This window comes from Dendropsophus ebraccatus, chromosome 7, assembly GCF_027789765.1.
Source record: "Dendropsophus ebraccatus isolate aDenEbr1 chromosome 7, aDenEbr1.pat, whole genome shotgun sequence".
In the NCBI taxonomy this organism is placed as follows: domain Eukaryota; kingdom Metazoa; phylum Chordata; class Amphibia; order Anura; family Hylidae; genus Dendropsophus; species Dendropsophus ebraccatus.
The window spans coordinates 112820171-112840732 of NC_091460.1; the positions used below are offsets into that span (position 1 = coordinate 112820171).

Genomic DNA, 20562 nt, shown 5'->3' on the forward strand with positions numbered 1-20562 from the left:
CCGGCAGATGTCACTCTTATGTAATAAAGGCAACAATCATCCGAAGAGCAGATCACTGGCCTATCATCGTTTTTAAACATATGTAAAAAATCATTGGCGGCCAACTGTGCATCGGTATGTGTAATAGTGATGCGCCACCGGCGGCTGATAAAAGTTATATAGAAAATAATAATTATACTTACCTGTCCATTCTCTCATAGTGTCCTGCTGTTTTTTCTACGCTGAACACAGCTGCCGCTGTAGCGGTCTCTGAAGTCCACTAAGCCAATCACTGACCAAGACGAGACAGCATCCAAAGATTGGTTGAGCAGCCCGTCACATCAGAGGCGGCTTCAGCAGTGGCTGCGTTCAGCGAAGAACGTAGGGAAAAGGCAGCAGGACAATGTGGGACTATATACATAATGCATATGTATACACTGACACTTCTGGCCTTGTCTCTTCAGTGACAGGCCTCTCAGACAGACAATCCCAAGATGGGACAGCCCCGCGGCGAGTGATTGGCAGAGCGGCCTGTCACTGAAGACACTCAGTGGTGAGCAGGGAACATGGGCAGAAGGCTGCAGGCCAAAGGGGAAGAAATAGGTGAGTATAAACTTTATTATTTTCACACTGTCGTCAGCCATCGACCGTGCACCACTACACATAGCAATGCACAAATGATTTTTAAAAGGTTTAAATGACAACGATCAGCCGACGATCATTTCTTAGGCTGATCATTGTCTTTATTACACGAAGCAGTAATCTACCGAATCGTCCCGATTTGGCAGATAATCGTTCTGCGCAATAGGGCCCTAAGTCATGTTGCAGGAGATGGGCTCTATAGTCTTACAAGGGTCTGAACATTCAGATCCCAATCAATCTAAAGTTATATCCTTGCATAGACGGGAAAAAAAGGATTTCCAGATGAAAGTATCATTTATACTCTTTTTATCAGCCTGAGACCGGAATCACCTCTATAAAGGTACGACGATCCAATCTAAGTTAAGGACACACATACACTTGTCTTACTGGCTAATTCCTACCTGGCAACCCCGGTTACTTCGGTTGCTGGTGACAGGTGCACTGACCTGCAAGTTTTCAGGCAGTTCAGTGACAGGCTGCTGAAGGAAAAGTGCCATCAGCAGAAAGTAAAGTGCGGGGACATTAGTGTGCTTGGGGAGAAGTGACTGAAGAACCGGAAAGCCAGGAAAATGACAAGCGTCGCGGTTTATCTCCCTGACCGTTGACCTGCCTCCAGCACTCCTTCCAACGTTGAAGCCTGGGGGGCACATAGAGTTATAAGTAAACCTTAAAATAGACATTGTTAGCATTTCACTTCCTAACCTAACTTAAGCAACTAAAGTGTAAAACAGCTCCAATAATCTATGTTCAGTTATCCTCAAAGCTTATTAAAGAAAAGATCTCCAAAAACTGAAACATATTACTTACAAGTGAGTTAAAGGGGAACTCTGGTGAATATATTTTTTTTTCTTTTAAATCAACTGGTGTCAGAAAGTTATATAGATCTGTCAGGTGCTGTATGTCCTTCAGAAGGTGGTATATCCTTTTCAGTCTGACACAGTGCTCTCTGCTGCCACCTCTGTCTATGTCAGGAACTGTCAAGAGCAGGAGAGATTTTCCATGGGGATTTGCTACTGATCTGGATAGTTCCTGTCAAGAACAGAGGTGGCAGCAGAGAGCACTGTGTCAGACTGGAGAAAATACACTACTTCCTGCAGGACATACAGCAGCTGATAAGTACTGGAAATCTATATAACTTTCTGACACCAGTAAATTTGAAAGAAAAAAAATGCCGGAGTACCCCTGTAAGAATTATAGTCACACAAAAAAGCCATTTGACATATTTACCTAGTACTGTCCCAATCTTGTTTGTCAAGACAGAGTCCGTTTGGTCCAGCCACCCGCCTCCACTCACACCTTCTTTGAACTTAATGAGGATGGGCTGGTTGCTCAAGAGTACCACCAAAATCCTCATGGCTGCGGTGACTGTGGTTGAATGCAGATGCTCCTCCATGAACATGATGACCCAATCAAAGCCAAGAGTCTTGACTAATTCATCACAGGCCCTTGATGGAATAAAAGGATGTTAGTAAATCTAATCCTAACAGAGAACACATTGACCATCCATGTTTATAGATCTCGTTGTTGTTGTGGCACAACCCATACATAGCAGTTTAGGTAGGAAGGGAGAGAAGAAGCCATTGTGATTGTCACATCGACACACTGAAGACCTGGAGGTAACATACACAGCTCCCTAATAATCAGATCAGTTCATCTCAATGCTGATTGATCAGCCGACCAGTTCTTTACTGACAGCGACAGCTTCTCATGCATCGTAATGATGGCGTCCTTATGGGATTGCACACAGAAAGCTGAGAGTTCTGCAATCTGAGTAGCTATGTCTTGCTGTCATCTTATATGTGTGAGTCAGTGAATTTACAAGTGTTTCCGCAAACTTCACCGTCAGTTTCTTAGGGCCCTATTACACTAACAGGTTATCTGACAAAGTCAAAGCCAGGAATTGATTTGAAAAGAGGAGAAATCTCAGTCTTTCCTTTATTAACTGTTCTCTATTTATAGTCCATTCCTTGCTTTGGCTCAAAAAAAAAAATCTGATAATCTGCTGGTGTAATAGGGCCAAGGGAGGTTTATCTGTAACTAAATTCTAATACTGAAATCTAATAAAGGTAAAACCGAGCATGATGGGCAACTAAAAGGAGAAGGCTCTATTACTAGTATACTGAGGTTGATTCATTTCTACATAGTAAATTTCTATCAAGGAGGAAATTTAGGTGTAATAAACGTAAGGTTATTCTGTTTTTGTTGGTGGTGGTGGGGGTTTGGGGTGGCATGACTATAAAAGACAGCGTTCCATAGTGTAGAAAGTCCCATACGGAATTGTGACCTGTAGCTCACAATGCACACTTGTAGAAGTCACTCTCGCCTCAAAGGTTGTGCAAGAAGGCATAACATTCTAAATTGGCGGTGGTTAGACCACGGCCACTTCTGTGTTGCCTGGTAAAAACAATAAACCTCTCCAATCCACTGGTAAAAAGACAGAGCTCCAAAGGAAATGTGTTCCAACTGTATAAATAAGTTCCAAATTTTTATTACTAAAAACTGATTGGAGGCCTTATCACACACCTGAAGAGGAGGTTGGTTCGGTATTCAATACGTGTTGTTTTTTATCAGTTTTTAAGCAATAACATTTGGAATTTCTTATACAATTGGAACACATTTCCTTGGGACCTGCGCCCTTTTACCTGGGGATTGGAAAGTTTGAGTTGTTCACTATAACAGGACACTGTTGAGCTGACCTGTCAAACTGTTCAAGGTCAGTAACGTTCTCTGAACTCAAATGTTCGGCCTCTGATTCTTCACAGTTGCAGAGGTTAGATTCCTCCTTAGGGAATCCAGGAAACGATGGATACAGCCATAGGCTGGGTTCACACTACGTATATTTGAGGCTGTATGTTTGAGGCTGTATAGCAACCAAAACCAGGAGTGGATTGAAAACACAGAAAGGATCTGTTCACATAATGTTGTAATTGAGTGGATGGCCGTCATTTAATGGCAAATATTTGCTGTTATTTTAAAACAACGGCTGTTATATTGAAATAATGGAAGTTATTTACCGTTATATGGCGGCCATCCACTCAATTTCAACATTGTGTGAACAGATCCTTTCTGGGTTTTCAATCCACTCCTGGTTTTGGTTGCTATGAGGACCTGACATGAGGACCAAATACAGCCTGAAATATACATAGTGTGAACCCAGCCTAAGGCTGTATCCATATTTCCCTGTCAGCCCTAGGGCAGCATCTAACTTCTGCAGCCACAAGGAATCAAATTCTGATTGTTTGGGTTTAGAAAACACTGCCGAACCAGAACAATTTGACAGGTCTGTTCAACACTACTCCTAAACACTGGCACTGAGGCATCCAGTCTTTTAGACAAACCACACTTCTCTAAGTACATGGGGGAGATTTATCAAACATGGTGTAAAGTGAAACTGGCCCAGTTGCCCCTAGCAACCTATCAGACTCCACCTTTAATTCCTCACAGACTCTTTTGGAAATGAAAGGTGGAATCTGATTGGTTGCTAGGGGCAACTGAGCCAGTTTCACTTTACACCATGTTTAATAAATCTCCCCCATGGTGTATCCCATCATAGACTACTCACTGGAAATTCACTGTGGTCTTTTCCTTTGTAGTATACAGGAGTTTCAGCAGCATATCCAATAGTCTATTTCTGAGAAGTATAAGATTGGCAGAAATAAGTCCTCCAAAGTCATCCTCCGCTCCTAATTTGGGGCATAAATACAAACACATTTATTTAATAACACAGGTGGATTATGGGTCACACCAGAAAAGCCAACATCACCCAAAATATCTAATGAACAGTTTTATATAGGAAACATGCTTTGGTATAATTCATATAATATATAATGAATTATTCCACATGTTCGTGTAAGGGCCCGTTCACACTGTGAAAACAGACGGAAATTGTGAGTCAAATCGCAGCTGCGGACTCGGAATTCCACCTGCCTCACTGCCTCGATGTTAAAGTGTCACTGTCTTTTTTTTTTTTTTTTTTAGTACAGGCGATTTTAATAAACTTTGTAATTGGGTTTATTAGGCAAATATGCCATTATCTGCATTCAAAAAGACTTTTCCCATGTCCCCCCCCCCCTCTCTTCCTCCTGTCTTTCATCCATTGCTCATTATCAGGAAATCTCCCCCCTTTTACATCAGTGGGGTCCTGTCTGAGCTATGAAGAGAGGAGGGGGGGGGGAGATTAGTCGGCAGCAGAGAGCAGAGAACAAAGAATTACACAACGGGACCTGTGTGAAAGCCTGTATTGAGAGGTCAAAGAGGTCAGTGCTGACTTCAGAGGAAATAGCCAATGATGTAGCTGTAAATTAACTCTTTGTTGTCCTGTTTTGGTGCCTCATCTCCCTCAACTGCTCCCCTCTCCATAAGAGAACCGTGAAGACAGGGGGGAGAGCTTCAAACTGCTTTTTCATGATAAAAATGCTTTTTTCGGCTAATAAACCCAATTACAAAGTTTCATAAGATCGCCTGTACTATTGTTTTCTGCAAAAAAAAATTTAACAGACAGTGACACTTTAAGAATAGGGCGCCTCCACTGAAAGAACTGACTGTCAATTCTTTCAGCAGAGAGCAGAGGCGCCCTATACTCAACATTGACAGAATTCCACAGACAGGATTCCGAGCGGAGTCCACTGTGGGGATTTTGTCCAGAATTTCCGCCTGTTTTCCGCAGTGTGAACGGGCCATAAGAGAGAAGACGACTGCAGATGTAACACGCTCCTTACCTGGCTCCAGCTTCTCCTCATTATTTACTTCCATTACAACAAACTTCTCACAGACAGCAAAGGTTGGCAGTGTGGAGGAGATGAACTGTCCAAACCTACAGAGAAAGAGTATTATTACACCAAAAAGTTTTTGATCAATGGGCCGCATTTTGGGGGAAATATGCATTTTTTTCATTGTAATCCATGAACAAAATCTTACCTGAGCAGGTCGTTATTATTAGGGAAACCTTGTAGGAGATAACTCAAGACATTACTGATGGCAGATATGGTGGGCTGGGATAGAGACATGTCTCGCAGGGTCAGTAACAGTTTGGGGATCAGCTGGAATTCCCTCATTAGCTTTGCATTCTTTGCAGCTTCACTGTAACAAGATAACAATATAACGGTCAATGATGCCGGTTTAGTCTAAGTCTAAACATTCATGTGTTTAAGCTTAGTCATAGATAAAACAGGATGCCTTAGTAAAATAAATAAAAAATAAATCGGTGTTTGTGAAAGGGATATATAGGAAACTTTTCCCATTCCCATTTTAAATGGTCACTGCCATTTTAAAGAACTTCCAATATATCTGTCAATCACTTCTTTTACCAAAAATGACAGCTGTAAAAAAATCTTTTCTTCCTTGCAATCAGCTGTGGACTGCTGTTGTTGGGCTCAGTCTGTCTCTAGTAACAAATACATCAGGAGGAAACGCAGGAAGTGGGATAGGGCTTAGCTTATTCTATGTGCAGGAGAGTTAGGGAGAAATCCCTGTGCTGTGTTTGGATCGGTCACTGGTCAACACCCTTCTGGTATGATTTTTTTCAATACGGGGCGAGGGGTGGACTTACCTAATGGGGGAACTATCTGCCTACTGGTGGGATATACCAGTCTTCTGGGTGGACATACTTACCCAATAGGGGAACTATCTACCTAATGGTGGTGGTAGTGGTAAGGGAGACACCGGCTTACTAGGGTAGGAGACTTCTCTGGGAGACATACACACTTCCAATTAAAACTTACTGACCCGCGCCTATATTCAAAACATAGAAGCTGGGGGGGGGGGGGGGGGGTGATCTAGAGATCACCAGGGGGCAAAGAGGGCAAACCCCCCACAATCTTTTACTTGTCCCCAATCCTGTATATAGGGGACAAGTAAGTTTTAATCAGAGAACCCCTTAAATAGGGAGCTGTCTATTTATCTACCCACTGTTACTGTGGAGGCCACCAGGTTAGGGGTTTTTATTATTACAGTTGGGGGATTGGAGATTGGATGATGGATGGTATTATTTAGTCACTCTGTGGTGGTGGTAATATTATTCCCTGTATAGTAGTAATATTGGTCAAACATTTGCCTTGGGGACCCAAAGGATTTCAGTTATACCCTAACTCTCAAGGGCTCAGTCTATAAAGTCAAGGCGTCATCACTATGCAGGGTTACACCATGCGGGTTTTTAAAAATATTTTAAACCAACAGGTTTGAAACGCTGTGCAACCATATGTGCCTCTTCCACAGAATCTACACCTTTAAATGAAATGTGAACAACAGGACCCTCAGGCTCTGTTCAGATCTGCATCAGTCAGAGATTGGATAGTTCTTTCCCCCATCAAAACAAAAGACACCTTGCTGGAATCTGACAGACCCCATTATAGATGAATGAGGCACTGACGGTGCCTGCAATGGATCTGGTACGGCACTGTTATAAACAGAAACCACAGTACTGATGTGAACAGACGCCTATTTATATTAGGTTAGATGCTATCTACTTAATGTAATCATGTCTGACTGCAAAAATAGCTGGATATATTTCTGGAAGAGCCTATACACCTACCTTGATTCAGTAAGCAGCTCAATGAAATGTTCAAATAGTGAAAGATGGAGCTCATATGGTGCATGTAGCCAGACCTAAAACACATATAAGGACATGGAATTAAGGACCATTTATAATATAGGAACAAATACATACAATAGGATCAATAAGTATATGAAAATGTAATTATAATTACAAGCATACCCCTTTCAAAAGCACATATTCCATAAGGCTGGTTCACATATTGCGTTTTTTGCAGTCCGTTTTCTCATCATTTTTTTTTTTTTTTTTGCAAAAATGTAATCAAAAAAGGACTAAAAAAACAAACAAACAAACAAAACAAACGGATGTATTTGTGTCCATCAGTTTTTCCATAGACTTCCATTGTAAAAAGAAAAAGAAAAAATGGTCAATGGTAAAACTGATCAAAACAGATATACATCCGTCTTTTAACCCTTTTTTTCTTTTACAAAAAATGCGATGTGAACTCAGCCATACTGTCCCCAATATATAGGTGTCAGCCCTAATTTACAAATTTTTGCAGATGTTGACTATAAGGCCTTATTCCCAAGTTCCGTGCGCAGTACGATATGGTACGGAGGAGAGTTTAGAGCTCTCGGCATCAGCATTCACTATGATCCCAGGAGCTCCAAAACTTTAAATCTTTGCACTACTGTATTGACACGCGGAGTCAGTACAGTAGTGCAAAGATTTAAACAGTTTCGGAGCTCGCGGCATCATAATGCATGCTAATGACGGGAGCTCAGAGGTCCTGTTCATGTGCAGACAGTATTTTGCAGATGCGTGAATAGCCCTCAATTCAAGGCATTGCAGTGACATAGCAATATGTTATTGTGTGCACCACAATTTACATCAACAACTGCTAACCTGGGCATTTAAAACCGCTTCTTTGTTGTCTATGGCTACGGGCGAGCTTTTTATATAGCCATGTACATACGGTAATGCCACTTATCAAAATGTAACTAGTGGTCAGTCATCACAGATGGAAGTGAGGAGCAAGAAAAGATGCTAAGAAAAAATAATTTTCATTATAGTAAACACTCACTTCAAAGTCACAGAGCAGATCTTGGAAAGCCGTGGAGTTTGGTATAATGGATGTTTCATGACCACTGTCCACTGTCCCAACCAAAGAAAATGTGAGATGTAAAATGTGGCTGTTGAGAAGACCTCTCTTCTTCTTCAGCAACATTGCAAGCAGCTACAAAAAAAAGACAGAATATTCATGCATATGATTTATTCCAATGTTTATTACATGGACGCGTTATAAAGCCCAGCTAACACCACTAGCAAACTGTGCTCATTTCCATAAGGCAGCATCCAACCTCTTCAGCCACCAGGGCGATCGTGTTTGAACAAACCCGAGCCTGCTCAAGGTTCACTCATCTCTAGTATTTAGCACAACAACCCTGCTCCAGTCTACCAGGCCCTCAACCACTAGCACAAACAGCTACATATAAATATCCCCATGGGATATACAACATGAACCCAATTAACCTGGAAATTACAACAACCTTGAAATGACCGTATCTTGTTCGAGACACATTGCTTTCCGTGCTACAAGTCATTTTCTTTCCTATGAGCCTGGACAGAACTCGCAGAGCTTGTCAACAGGATGATGAATGGGAGTAGCCTTGAGCACAATATTTGGTGCAAGATGCAAATCTTGCATTTTGTAATGAACATTTACCTAGTCTACAATGTATTCATGTATTTATTCAGCCTCAGCTCAATTATATCCAACCATCAATCCTCGCAATAATTACGGGACCATCCCTATTCCTGGCACTCAATGTCAAATAAGTCCTCCAGACATGTCAGTGCTAATACATTGTTATTGATCGGTAAAGGACCTAGACTAACAAATGATACTTATACAAGTGCACATTATTCTGACTATAATATTCAGTATTCTTACATGGCTCTTTAAATATTTATCCTATTTTTTTAAGTTCCTTCCATGCTCACTTAGCCATCTAAATTGCTTCTTTCAGTCTCTTCTGTGTAATATATAAACACCAAGCTTACTAAATATAAGTTTATACTTGAATGAAATAAGAACCTAGCATACCTGGTATCCTTTTATCCTTTCCATTTCTTTGCTGGCCAGTGGATTGCTCTTCACCACACACACGAGAGCCTTGACCGCTGCATAGAGGCCTTCAACATCAGAAGCCATTGCTACTAAGCCAAGAATGGCAGCTGCGCCTCCGATATACTGCAAGGTTGTGGCCACAGGTTTGGGGACAAATGTTCTTACTCCTGAAATAAAAAACAATTTATAATCAGATTGTTACTATGTAATGTCTTAAAGGGGTTATCCAGTTAGGTAAAGTACATGCTGAATCATGCCCCCCTGCTGTAGACCAATAATTTGTTCCATATTTGCTATGATCTTTTTAGTCTTCTTCCCCCAGTTCTGAGCTGCAGCTTTCTGCTGAAGACACAGAAAAGTGTGTGTGAGCTGTTCACGCCATCTCCGCTCTGAACTTATCCCCCACCCCTTTTGAGATGGCTCATGTAAACAATGTCCCTGGCCATTTGTCTCTTCACATAACAGATTCGGGACACTATTTACTTGAGCTGTCTCGGAAGGGAGGGGGGAAGGGGGAGGAGGGAGATCAGAGCGGAGACAGAGTGAACAGCTCACACACAGTTTTCTGTGTCTTGAACACAAAAAAGCAGCAGCAGCTCAGAACTGGTGGAAGAAGCCTGAAATATAATAACAAGTATGGAACAAACTGTCAGTCTACAGCAGGGGGGATGATTCCAAATGTATTTTACTTTACCGGAATACCCCTTTAAGTGCTATGGAGAAAGTCAGGGCTGTATAAAGATTATTAGCTATACCCTTTGAAAAGTTTAGAAGTTATAAATTTAAAAACAATGATCAGGTTAGGCAGAGAATGTGACTGATGACGTCGTGATCATTTCTCAATCATTGTGATACATAAACCTCACAATCTGGACCTTTTTGAAGATAAGTGTATGATACAAAAATAGTTACCTAAGTAGCCAATGAGTGCTGCTCCTATTGTCCGAGCAGGGCCGTTCAAATGTCCAGCTGAGTTATGCAGCAGCTTCACTGGGGTGGCATTCTCATGAGATGATATGGCCAACTACCAACAAGAAATGAACAAATAGTTATAGATATCTATGCAAGTGATGCCACATTGTGTTATTAAAGGGTAACCACCATTATTTATACAGCTAAACAGTATACAGGCATGCCTGGTAAAAAAAAAAAAAAAGTTTTTTGTTGTTGTTGCTACTTCCCCCAGATACTGTGATTTGGGGATTTTACTTCTTGTCTCACTATCTGCCATTGCCCCTGAATTGTCTGATCTGTAGGATCAATATGAGGACAGCTCGAATAGGGCTCAGGTTGGTGAGTATATTTAGGGTGAGGGGTAATAATCAGGCTACCGTCCCCTAAGCAAACATTCACATCCTTTCCGAAATCAATTTTCTGCCCATCTGATTATTCAGGAAAGTGCAGATCGTCAAACAAATGGTAAAATCGCTATATCTCTACATAACAACAAAAACAGTGTTAGAATCAGAACAAAATTAGGCTGGGTTCACACTACGTATATTTCAGTCAGTATTGTGGTCCTCATATTGCAACCAAAACCAGGAGTGGATTGAAAACACAGAAAGGCTCTGTTCACACAATGTTGAAATTGAGTGGATGGCCGCCATATAATGGCAAATATTTGCTGTTATTTTAAAACAACGGCTGTTATATTGAAATAATGGCCGTTATTTACTGTTATATGGCGGCCATCCACTCAATTTCACCATTGCGTGATCAGAGCCTTTCTGTGTTTTTAATCCACTCCTGGTTTTGGTTGCAATATGAGGACCACAATACTGACTGAAATATACGTAGTGTGAACCCAGCCTAATACTGACCACAGCTCGCCTTTAGGTGCAAATCAGATGATTTTTAAAAATTAGACTAAAGCAAACACAATGATCCTCACCTGCTTGGCAATTGCTTTGCTGTCCAGTTTATTGTAAACTTTTCTTATTCTGGCCACAGTAAGAGAAGACACGGAGAGTGCATATAAACCAAAGGACACCTTTTCTTCAGGCACCAGAGACACCAATGATGGAGTACCTGATTCAGATTTGGAATCCTTACCTATGAAATATAACATAAAAACAGTAAGTATATACTTTGAGGGACTGTTTCCACCAGATACAATATACATATTCTGTGTGCTTTGCCATAGTATTAGAGGTATGGACAAATAAACAGTCAATTAAGGTACTAAAAACACAGTGGAAGACTTTTACATGTACCAAAAAAAAAAAAAAAAAAATCAAATGTAAACAAAAGAGAAATTATTTCATGAACCTTGTGGCTATTAACGCCATTGGTCCTGTGAGGTCCGCTCAGAATAGATCCAAGCACTATAATTAGTATCTTAAGTATTGACTAACAAAGAGACCTTCGTGTTAACCTCTAAAGTGTTCATGGATACTGGTGGGTATGGCAAGGGGAATGTCACATCAGAAAATGAGCTGCTGATTAAATCAAGCTTTAATATAGATATATACATATCACACAGTGCGCAGTCATGGCTGATGATTTTGGTTTAGGACCAAAAGACATGATCAGACGATGATTGTGGTCATCGGTTGATCGTTGTCTTTATTACACAGAGCGATAATCTACCAAATAAGCCTGATTCGGCAGATTATCGTTCCGTGTAATAGAGCGAAACGAAAAAAAAAAAAAAAAAGGATATAGTTGCACTCATCGATTGTTTGACATCTTTCCCACTTGTCTATGCTGCTCCTAGCCCCATATTCAAACTCTCAGCATGCATTGCACCTCAGACCCAACTGCCAGGTACGCGTCCCTGTCTTGTTATTTGCCCACCACCGATCTTTCTTTCTAATGTATGTAGATAGATAGATACTGTGCTTATTGTGCAAAGCAAAAACAGATGCTTTGCACAATAAGCACAGTATCTATCTACATAGATTAGAGAGAGATGAAACAGTGTCTTCTTTCCCCTTTACTTCTCAGGAGAGGTTGTCGTTTCCCCGCCCTTGCTCAGGTGATCATTGTGTGATGTCAGTGGTGGGTGGTGTTACAGATGAGGTGTTACAGCTTGCCTTGACAAAAAAAACAGGCAGATCATGTGACCTTTGTCTCAGAAGAAAGGGGGAGGATAGAGGAGTGGGGACAGAGTGGACCAGGCAGTGAGGATTTTCAATGGCCAAATTCATGTAATAGAAACCTATTACAAAACAAGCTTAGTCTATGAGTGGGGATTTCTTAACTGGAGTTTCCCTAACACACTCGGCTCTCCACCATTTAGACCTTCAAAAGCAACCTGAAAAACACGGCTCTTTAATTAAGCTACCACCAACAATAACTCTGCGCCACACTTTGACTAGCTGCCCCCTTACTTACTGTCTCCCTCCCCTCACCTGGTAGATTGCAAGCCCTCATGGGCAGGGTCCTCTATCCCTATGTTCCAGTCTGCCATTTAAGCCTTACCACTTGTACAGCACTCTGGAATGAAGGGCGTTATAAATAAATTTTAATACAAATTAAGTCCCCCAGAATCCGTTTACCAGGGGCAGTGGCCAGCATTGATGGATGAATAGTCAACTTAAAAATACAAAAGTAAAAAAAAAAACTCACATGGAGAACAAACTGCTTGGAAGCTTCCAACATAATTTGGTCCCAGTTCATAAATAACACCAACACTTGCTGCAGTCAAGACTTCTTCCAAAAAGTGAGTTGGTCCAAGGCGCCAAACAAGAGAAGAGAGTTGGCGTTGAGCTGGAGGAGTGCCGATGTATGTATAGACGGTACTAACCACTGGTGGATTGGCAGACCCAGACCCACCAGGAGTACTGTGTACATAATGGAGCTGTACAGATTAGAAAGAAATATCAAATAAATCACATTGTGACATTACTTTAATGATTCCTATGCAATCCATCACAAGATTGTGTAATACTATTAGTAAAGGGGAAAAAAGAAGTTTTACAAGGTCTAAAGCCCACGCATAATGACTGGAAAATAAAGTGTTTGACAAAACTAGAGAACAAGAGGAACACTGAAACCCATTCACAAAGTGTTTGTAATACACAAGTTGAAAACGTCAAAAATTAATACAAGCATAATAACCTTCTACAAACCTAAAATATTATGATTTTGAGTACAAATCTCTAAACTAGTACACCTACCTTTACAGTACTGACTAGCTGCCCATCCAGGTAGAGAGTGGCAGTGCTATTTTTCAGCATGCCTTTACTCATCACTAGAACCAGATGATGCCATTGACCTTCCATTATCAGCTCACTGCATCGAAACCGGGCACAGCAAGGTAGGATTTCATAGAAGGAAGACTCTTCGCTAAAGTCGTCCACTGAGGAAGAAAGAAGTTGGTATTTATTATTCAGAAATGCTGATTTAAAATTGAATAATTTGGAGAGAAAAAAAAAAGTCCTCAGGTTATGAAAGTAGATGTTAAAGTGGTATTCCCAACTCATAAACTCAGAAGGGGATTCAACCAAGCAGCCATGTTGTTCTAATCCTAGATAATCCCTTAAAAGATATGAAAGTTGAGCTGTGATTGGTTGCTGTGGGAAAAGGAGTGTTTTATTAGTCAAATAAGGAGGTGAGGTGGTCTGCTTATACAGGGGCAGCTTCCGCAGATTATAATGGAAGCCAAATCTGTCACAGAAATAGGTGGCCTATTCGGGGAGTGGTCTTTTATAAGGGTGGTCTTCTCAAGAAATTTCACTGTATGTGTACATACCGTATATATGTCTTATGCAAGAACGGTAATCTCATCAACTTATATTATCTAATGGGACATCCACTGCTCACTCTAGCAGGGTGTACATGCACCATTTTGGATGGAAGGCACAGAAGACAGTTCTCTTATCTTCTGACTCATATGGAGTGGCAGGATACGGTTATATCACCAAGACATACCACTACTATACGAAAAAACCTTCTCTGTCTTTATCTATTATTAACAACTCCCATAGCAATTAAAGGAGAAGTCTGGCAAAAAAATGTATTTAAAGGGGTAGTCCACCCCAAAAAAATTTCTTTCAAATCAACTGGTGCCATGAAGTGCCAGAGATTTGTAATTCACTTCTATTAAAAAATCTTAAGTCTTCCAGTACTTATCAACTGCTGTGTGTCCAGCAGGAAGTGGTGTTTTCTTTCCTGTCTGACAAAGTGCTCTCTGTTGCCTCCTTTGTCCATGTCAGGAACTGTCCAGAGCAGTAGCAAATCCCCATAGAAAACCTCTCCTGCTCTCCAAACTAGAAATAATACAACTTCCTGTTGGGCATACAGCAGCTGATAAGTACTGGAAGGCTTGAGATTTATTAATAGAAGTAAATTACAAATCTCTGGCACTTCATGGCAGCAGTTGATTTGAAAGAAAAAAAATTTGGGTGAACTACCCCTTTAAGTAATTGTATTGCCCCCCCCCCCCAAAATCCCCAATATACACTTATTATTGGAAATGCTTATAAAATGCTTTTTTTCCTGCATTTACTACTGCATCAAAGCTTCACTTCCTGGATAACATGGTGATGTCACTTCCTGGATAACATGGTGATGTCCCGCCCCGACTCCCAGAGCTGTGCGGGCTGTGGCTGCTGGAGAGGATGATGGCAGAGGGACACTGAGGGATACAGGGCACTGGAGGGACACAGAGCATCTCTCTGCCATCATCCTCTCAAGCAGCCACAGCCCGCACAGCTCTGGGAGTCGGGTTGTGACATCACCATGTTATCTAGGAAGTGACATCACCATGTTATCCAGGAAGTGAAGCATTGATGCAGTAGTAAGTGCAGGGAAAAAAGCATTTTATAAGCATTTTCCGTAATAAGTGTATAATGGGGAATTGTATAACTTTTGGGGGGCAATACAATAAGTTTATAAAAAAATTTGCCGGACTTCTCCTTTAATGACAATCATCTTTTAGTTTGTTTATTATAAGTCATCTCTAATTTATTTTACAAGAAATCCCGCTAATCACTTCTAACACTATGCTTACCCTCCCATTTGGAGCCTTTTTGGTTGTTCCACTATTTCCAATGGCAAGAATAAACATAGCATGCAGTGCTATTCTTTCCAGGGAGACTATAGAAACCATGACAGACCCTATTATTAGTGAATGGGGTCCATTAGGCATGGTAAAGATTAGCCATATGACAGACCTGCACAAAGATGTGAACAGAGCCTTATTGGTCTGCTTTAGCTTCCCTGTGCATTACATTCTGCTGTCTCATATGTTAGGAGAAGCTCCCGAAATTTACCATAGTTCTGAAGTAGTTCTTCCTTTGTTGACACAATCAGGGACTTGTCTTTTGCAGAAAGTACAATGGCTAGACAGACATAGTGCTGCTCAGAGGAGTTTGCCCGTCGTACAATGGTGAGCAGTCTCACCGGGTGATTATTTGGCGGAGTACTGAAATGCTCGATGCAGAACCACATAGAGAATGTTAGTCCAGATGGTGGTGGGAAAAGACGTTCACCTAAATGGGAAAAAGAAAGTGCACTAATTTGGTAATATATTTAATAACAAAGCATTGAATATAGCATTTTTATAGTTAGGTAGGCTTTGAATACAACACACTCCATTGGCAAAACCTATCTTTGATTGTCAAAAACGTAGCGGCAAATAAAGTTAGTTTACTACCTTTCTGTACTCTTTCATGCTTTCCAGTTTCTGATGGACACTCTAGCTGGGAATTCAACCACTTTGTATCCCTCCCAGTATGTGGGAGGCTCCTGTGGGAGTAGTGGGCAGGGTTATAGTCAAGACAATATAGTGGAAGAATGTTGGTTAGCTGAATTCCTTGCTAGAGCGTCCAACATGTTCCTGGTTATCTACTAGAAAGAAAATGTAATGAAGACAAAAGAGCAAATAGAAACAAAAAGAAAGCATAAAAGATCAGACAAAGCATGTTTCATGTTGGAAAACCCCTTTAAAGGGAACCTGTCACCCCCCGTACCGGGGTGACAGGCTCCCGACCCCCCGTTAGAGACCCCTATACTCACCTCATCGCGCTGGGTCCCGCTTCTGGAGGTGGTCGGGTCCCAGAGATCTCAGCCGCTGCAGCCCGGCGCGCGCGCTGAGAGATGAGTCCAACACCCATAGAGAATGACAGGAGAGTCCAGCGCTCCGTCATTCTCTATGAGCGTTGGACTCATCTGTCGGCGCGCGCGTCGGGCTGCAGCGGCTGAGATCTCCGGGACCCGACCGAATCCAGAAGCGGGACCCGGCGGGATTAGGTAAGTATAGGGGGCTCTAACGGGGGGTTGGGAGCCTGTCACCCCGGCACAGGGGGTGACAGGTTCCCTTTAAGTAGTATATTTAGTTTAGAAGTAAGATTTCAGTGCTATTCAAGCCTTGGTCTTCATTTGCATGTCTTACAGTACCTGTTCCTATGCCGCTGAGCACTGTGCCATCCATAAGCCCCGTGGTAACTGCATTACTGTTTTGTGCATTGTGAGGAGCCAAACTTGGCAAGAAAAGGCACCTATTAAAGGAAAAAATACACTAAGATTTCTAGAACCATACAATCATTTTAGGGGTCTGTGAAATACAGGAGCTTATACTGTACGTTGAGGCTAAAGTAGGAAGAATTAAAATTAACTGTAACTAGGGCGTATTTTTGAGGTAGGGCTTTTATTTCAAACCTGCTGCAAATTGTCGCTAGGTCTTATTTTCGGGGTAGGTGTTATATTCAAAAAAAGCCTTACATAGGCAAAGCAAAATGTAAAATGATCCCATTCCTCAACTCTCTATACCAATGCAGATGTGTATGTCATTCAACATAAGGGAAAAGCTAAAGGGAAACATATGGAATCTAGAAGGGAATGGACTAAAATCTGCACCTGGCGCAATTGTGTGACCTGGCGCAAAATGTGTGGCTTATCACAAACAAATGTGAATGAGCCACTGCAGAGATTCCCCCGATATACAATGATAATAAGAAGAAATTAAAAAAAAAAAAAACCTTACCCGAAGCCTTCCAGAGAAGTGTCAAATTCTACAAAGGCAGGAGTGACTGATGATCCATGAAGCCTAATGTCATGCGGTGTCGTCATGGAAACCAGGCACTTTACCCTGGTCAGGGGCACGGTACATCCTTCTGCCGATTTTACCAAGCTGCGGCTTATCCGGTAATGTTTGTCTTCTCCCACACAGAACACGCTGTCAGAGCCAAGGCCCTCCGTGGACATGATCATGCTACCTGCGTGCGGCACGGAAACCGATCTGTCAGAACTCAAATTGGGCGGGGGGAGTAAACCACACCAAACCATACGGTTCTATTCATAAACACTGGCATCAAGCACTGCTTAATAAGCCAAATGACATAGGTTTCTTCTATATTACTTACTGGTGCACAGTTATTGCTGAGTGATGTGTCGAACCCATGAGACAGCAAACACTCAGGGTCCTAAAGAGTCATGTGATAATATAAACTATATAACAAACTATATGAAGAACTAGGTCAATGTATGTTATATATTTCACAATCCTGAACAATGGATCCACATATACACGCTCTGCTGTGCTCAGAACATTGTACATCTTTCTACATGTCTCAAATCCCCATTTGTCGTTCACTAAAAATGTAAATAGTCTTTCAAAGATTAAAATGGGCTTAAACGATCTTAAAAACGATCGCAATAATGATTTTTCTAACAATTTTTCTAATGATTTATTCTTCTAATTCTTCTGATCGTTATAAAAACCAAATCGTTGCTTCAAAATCGTTTAACGATCGAATGGGGCGAATTATCGCTTCGTGTTAACGGACCATTAAAGTGTCAGTGAACAGCTGAGGAGAGGGAAAACACCTGATCCTCGGTTGATCACATCTTTTAAGAAGGCCTAAGGGTCAGTTCACACGTACAGACTCAAAGCGTAAATCTTGCTGTGAGTCTGGCAGGTCCTGGCAGTTCCCTGTCACTACATACTGGCAGCTTTCTGAACGACCGCTGCGTGTATGTAATTCTGCCGGACGCTTAACCCCTTCTGCCCGCTCTGTATACATTACCTCTCCTCGCTGCACGGGGTCCCGGCGTACTGCTCTCCCTCCCGGCCAATCAGTGTGTTGCCCAGCCGCAGCCACCGATTGGCCGGGCGGTAGAGCAGTACTCCGGGACCCCGTGCAGCGAGGAGAGGTAATGTATACAGAGTGGGAGCCGGGCGGCAGCAGAAGGGGTTAAGGGGCCGGCAGAATTACATACACGCCGCGGTCGTTCGGACAGCTGAGTGTATGTAGTGACAGTGAACTGCCAGGACCTGACAGATCTGACAGAATTTACGCTGCAAGTCTGTATGTGTGAACTGACCCTAAAAATATTCACCGGACGTACACAGGAGATGTGTGGCCGATAGAAATGCATTTAAATGGCCACAAAAACAATACAGGGATCATTTGTGTGGCCGGCTAATCAATTAGTTGTGCTGTGTAAAAGCACTGCAAATGGGCCCCAATCTCACTGATCAGTGCTTGTTCGCTTCTGTAAAGGGCCCAGTTATCGGGTCATCTAAAGGGACCTCGGTATCCAAGCAAGGTAGGGTTATTTCTACATTATCGTCTAACATAGAAAGTAACTAGGCGATCAGTATGGGGTCTGACCGCTGGGAGCCCTTGGGACATGGGCAAGTAACATTTAATGGCTAATTTTAGTGAGAGGCAGGCTGAGACAGCTAAATGAATCAGATTATACACATGGCACGCTTTCCCTCCTCTAACCCTGTCCATTCTCTAGAATAGTCTGTTAATCTGATTTATTAGATATTTGAATCACATCTCCTCTGCTTTAAATTGCATATTTGCTTTTCGGCTTCCAAAGTTTGAACAACTGTCAGGTTAGTCCGTATGTTCCAAAAGGACAGTGTAGTGGTGGATAAGATGGAAAGGCAATGTGTTCATCTATGGATCTTGAGTCTTCCCACGCGCTCTGTCCCACATTTCCTAATGCACTGCTAACATACTAATGTTGTCATACTCAGACCAGGCATCCCACAGCTTTCCATTCAGCATTCAGCCTGTGACGTTACTGCTAAAATACCTATTGGTTATTTTAGTCCCTTAGCAACATGACACTGTCTGACTCGTGCTCTTTCAGTTGTGTAAAATGTAATAAAAACAGCTTATAGAGTAAATGGTAGAAGAAAAACATTTCCAGCACTCACCAAATCTTAGTAGCAGCTGGACTTTTATTTCTTGTAGATCACATTAAAGTGGTTGTCCAGGGAAAACCTTTTTCTTTCAAAAGAACTGATATCAGAAAGTTATATAGATTTGTAATTTACAGTACTTCTATTTTAAAATCTCCAGTCTTCCCATACTTATCAGCTACTATATCTCCTGCAAGAAGTGTTGTCTTATTTTCAATCTGACACAGTGCTCTCTGCTGTAAACAACATTTCCTGCATGACATACAGGAGCTAATAAGTATGGGAAGACTTGAGATTTTTTAATAGAAGTAAATTACAAATCTATATAACTTTATGATATCAGTCGATCTGGAAGTACAATGTTTTCGCTGGACAACCCCTTTAAGCAGGGAAGGGATGGAAAGCGGCAACAGCTGTGGCAACAGCTGTTTCAGGCTTTCACAGCCTATCTCCAGGCCAGAAAATAGGCTGTGCAAGCCTGAAACAGCCGCTGCAACAGGAGGCACCCTGAGCACCCACTTTCCATCCCCTCCCTGCTATATGTGATCTACAAGGAATAAAAGTCCAGTCTGCTATCAAGATTTGGAGAGTGCTGAAACTGGTTTTCTACTCCAAGCACTTCTAATAGAGGTCACTTTTATGTATCAAGGTTTTACCATCTACATGGCATATCTACCTTCAACAATACAGTTTGAAAACTGCCTATTGGTGCTGGTTTTTCTGTTTCTACTGCCTATAAGCTTATATAGTAAGTTTCTAATTGTCGAGTTGCTGTAGCATTAGGATATACTAAAGTGCCGACAGGCATGGTTGCCACCTCTGGGACCTGCACCTGTCTCCAGCATGGCAGGGCATGGATGTTCTTATCATAAAAGAAATGTACAAATGTGGCCCCTCTACCATTTACAACAGCCTCAACAGGCAAGATGGGGCTCAGGAGACCCATTCTAGAGACAGTCCTAGAAGTGGGACATTTATGGCACATCCTGTGGATATGCCACAAGCTCCAAGCTTTTTTAATGAATAAATAGAATGTTGCACAATTTCCATAAATATATAAACTTACTTCTCATTTCTGGCTCATAGCTGAGAGAGCTGGGCTTGTGGACGCGATACTGTTTTAGCAGGCGTTTATCCCACGCTGCGCAATTCAAAGGATTACCGAGACGGAGGAATTCTCTGCAAGCAGAAAGAACCAAACAATAGATACGTCTT

The 20562-nt window shown here is 41.8% G+C and overlaps 1 protein-coding gene across 12 annotated transcripts in view; it reads right to left on the reverse strand.

Annotated features, from left to right (window-relative positions):
- Nucleotides 1–20562, reverse strand: part of WDFY3 (WD repeat and FYVE domain containing 3) — a 230262-nt gene that overhangs the window by 61680 nt on the left and 148020 nt on the right. For 11 of the 12 annotated variants that reach the window (XM_069978200.1, XM_069978202.1, XM_069978204.1 and 8 more), the window contains 16 exons: nucleotides 20414–20526; nucleotides 17173–17404; nucleotides 16587–16687; nucleotides 15461–15679; nucleotides 13364–13545; nucleotides 12813–13044; nucleotides 11134–11294; nucleotides 10155–10266; nucleotides 9219–9409; nucleotides 8196–8348; nucleotides 7151–7224; nucleotides 5539–5700; nucleotides 5340–5434; nucleotides 4184–4304; nucleotides 1849–2066; nucleotides 1023–1258 (listed from right to left, as the gene is read on the reverse strand). In XM_069978200.1, coding sequence (XP_069834301.1) covers nucleotides 1023–1258; nucleotides 1849–2066; nucleotides 4184–4304; nucleotides 5340–5434; nucleotides 5539–5700; nucleotides 7151–7224; nucleotides 8196–8348; nucleotides 9219–9409; nucleotides 10155–10266; nucleotides 11134–11294; nucleotides 12813–13044; nucleotides 13364–13545; nucleotides 15461–15679; nucleotides 16587–16687; nucleotides 17173–17404; nucleotides 20414–20526 — 2602 coding nt within the window. The remainder of the gene's footprint in view (nucleotides 1–1022; nucleotides 1259–1848; nucleotides 2067–4183; nucleotides 4305–5339; nucleotides 5435–5538; nucleotides 5701–7150; nucleotides 7225–8195; nucleotides 8349–9218; nucleotides 9410–10154; nucleotides 10267–11133; nucleotides 11295–12812; nucleotides 13045–13363; nucleotides 13546–15460; nucleotides 15680–16586; nucleotides 16688–17172; nucleotides 17405–20413; nucleotides 20527–20562) is intronic. The other variant, XM_069978207.1, reaches the window with a different exon arrangement.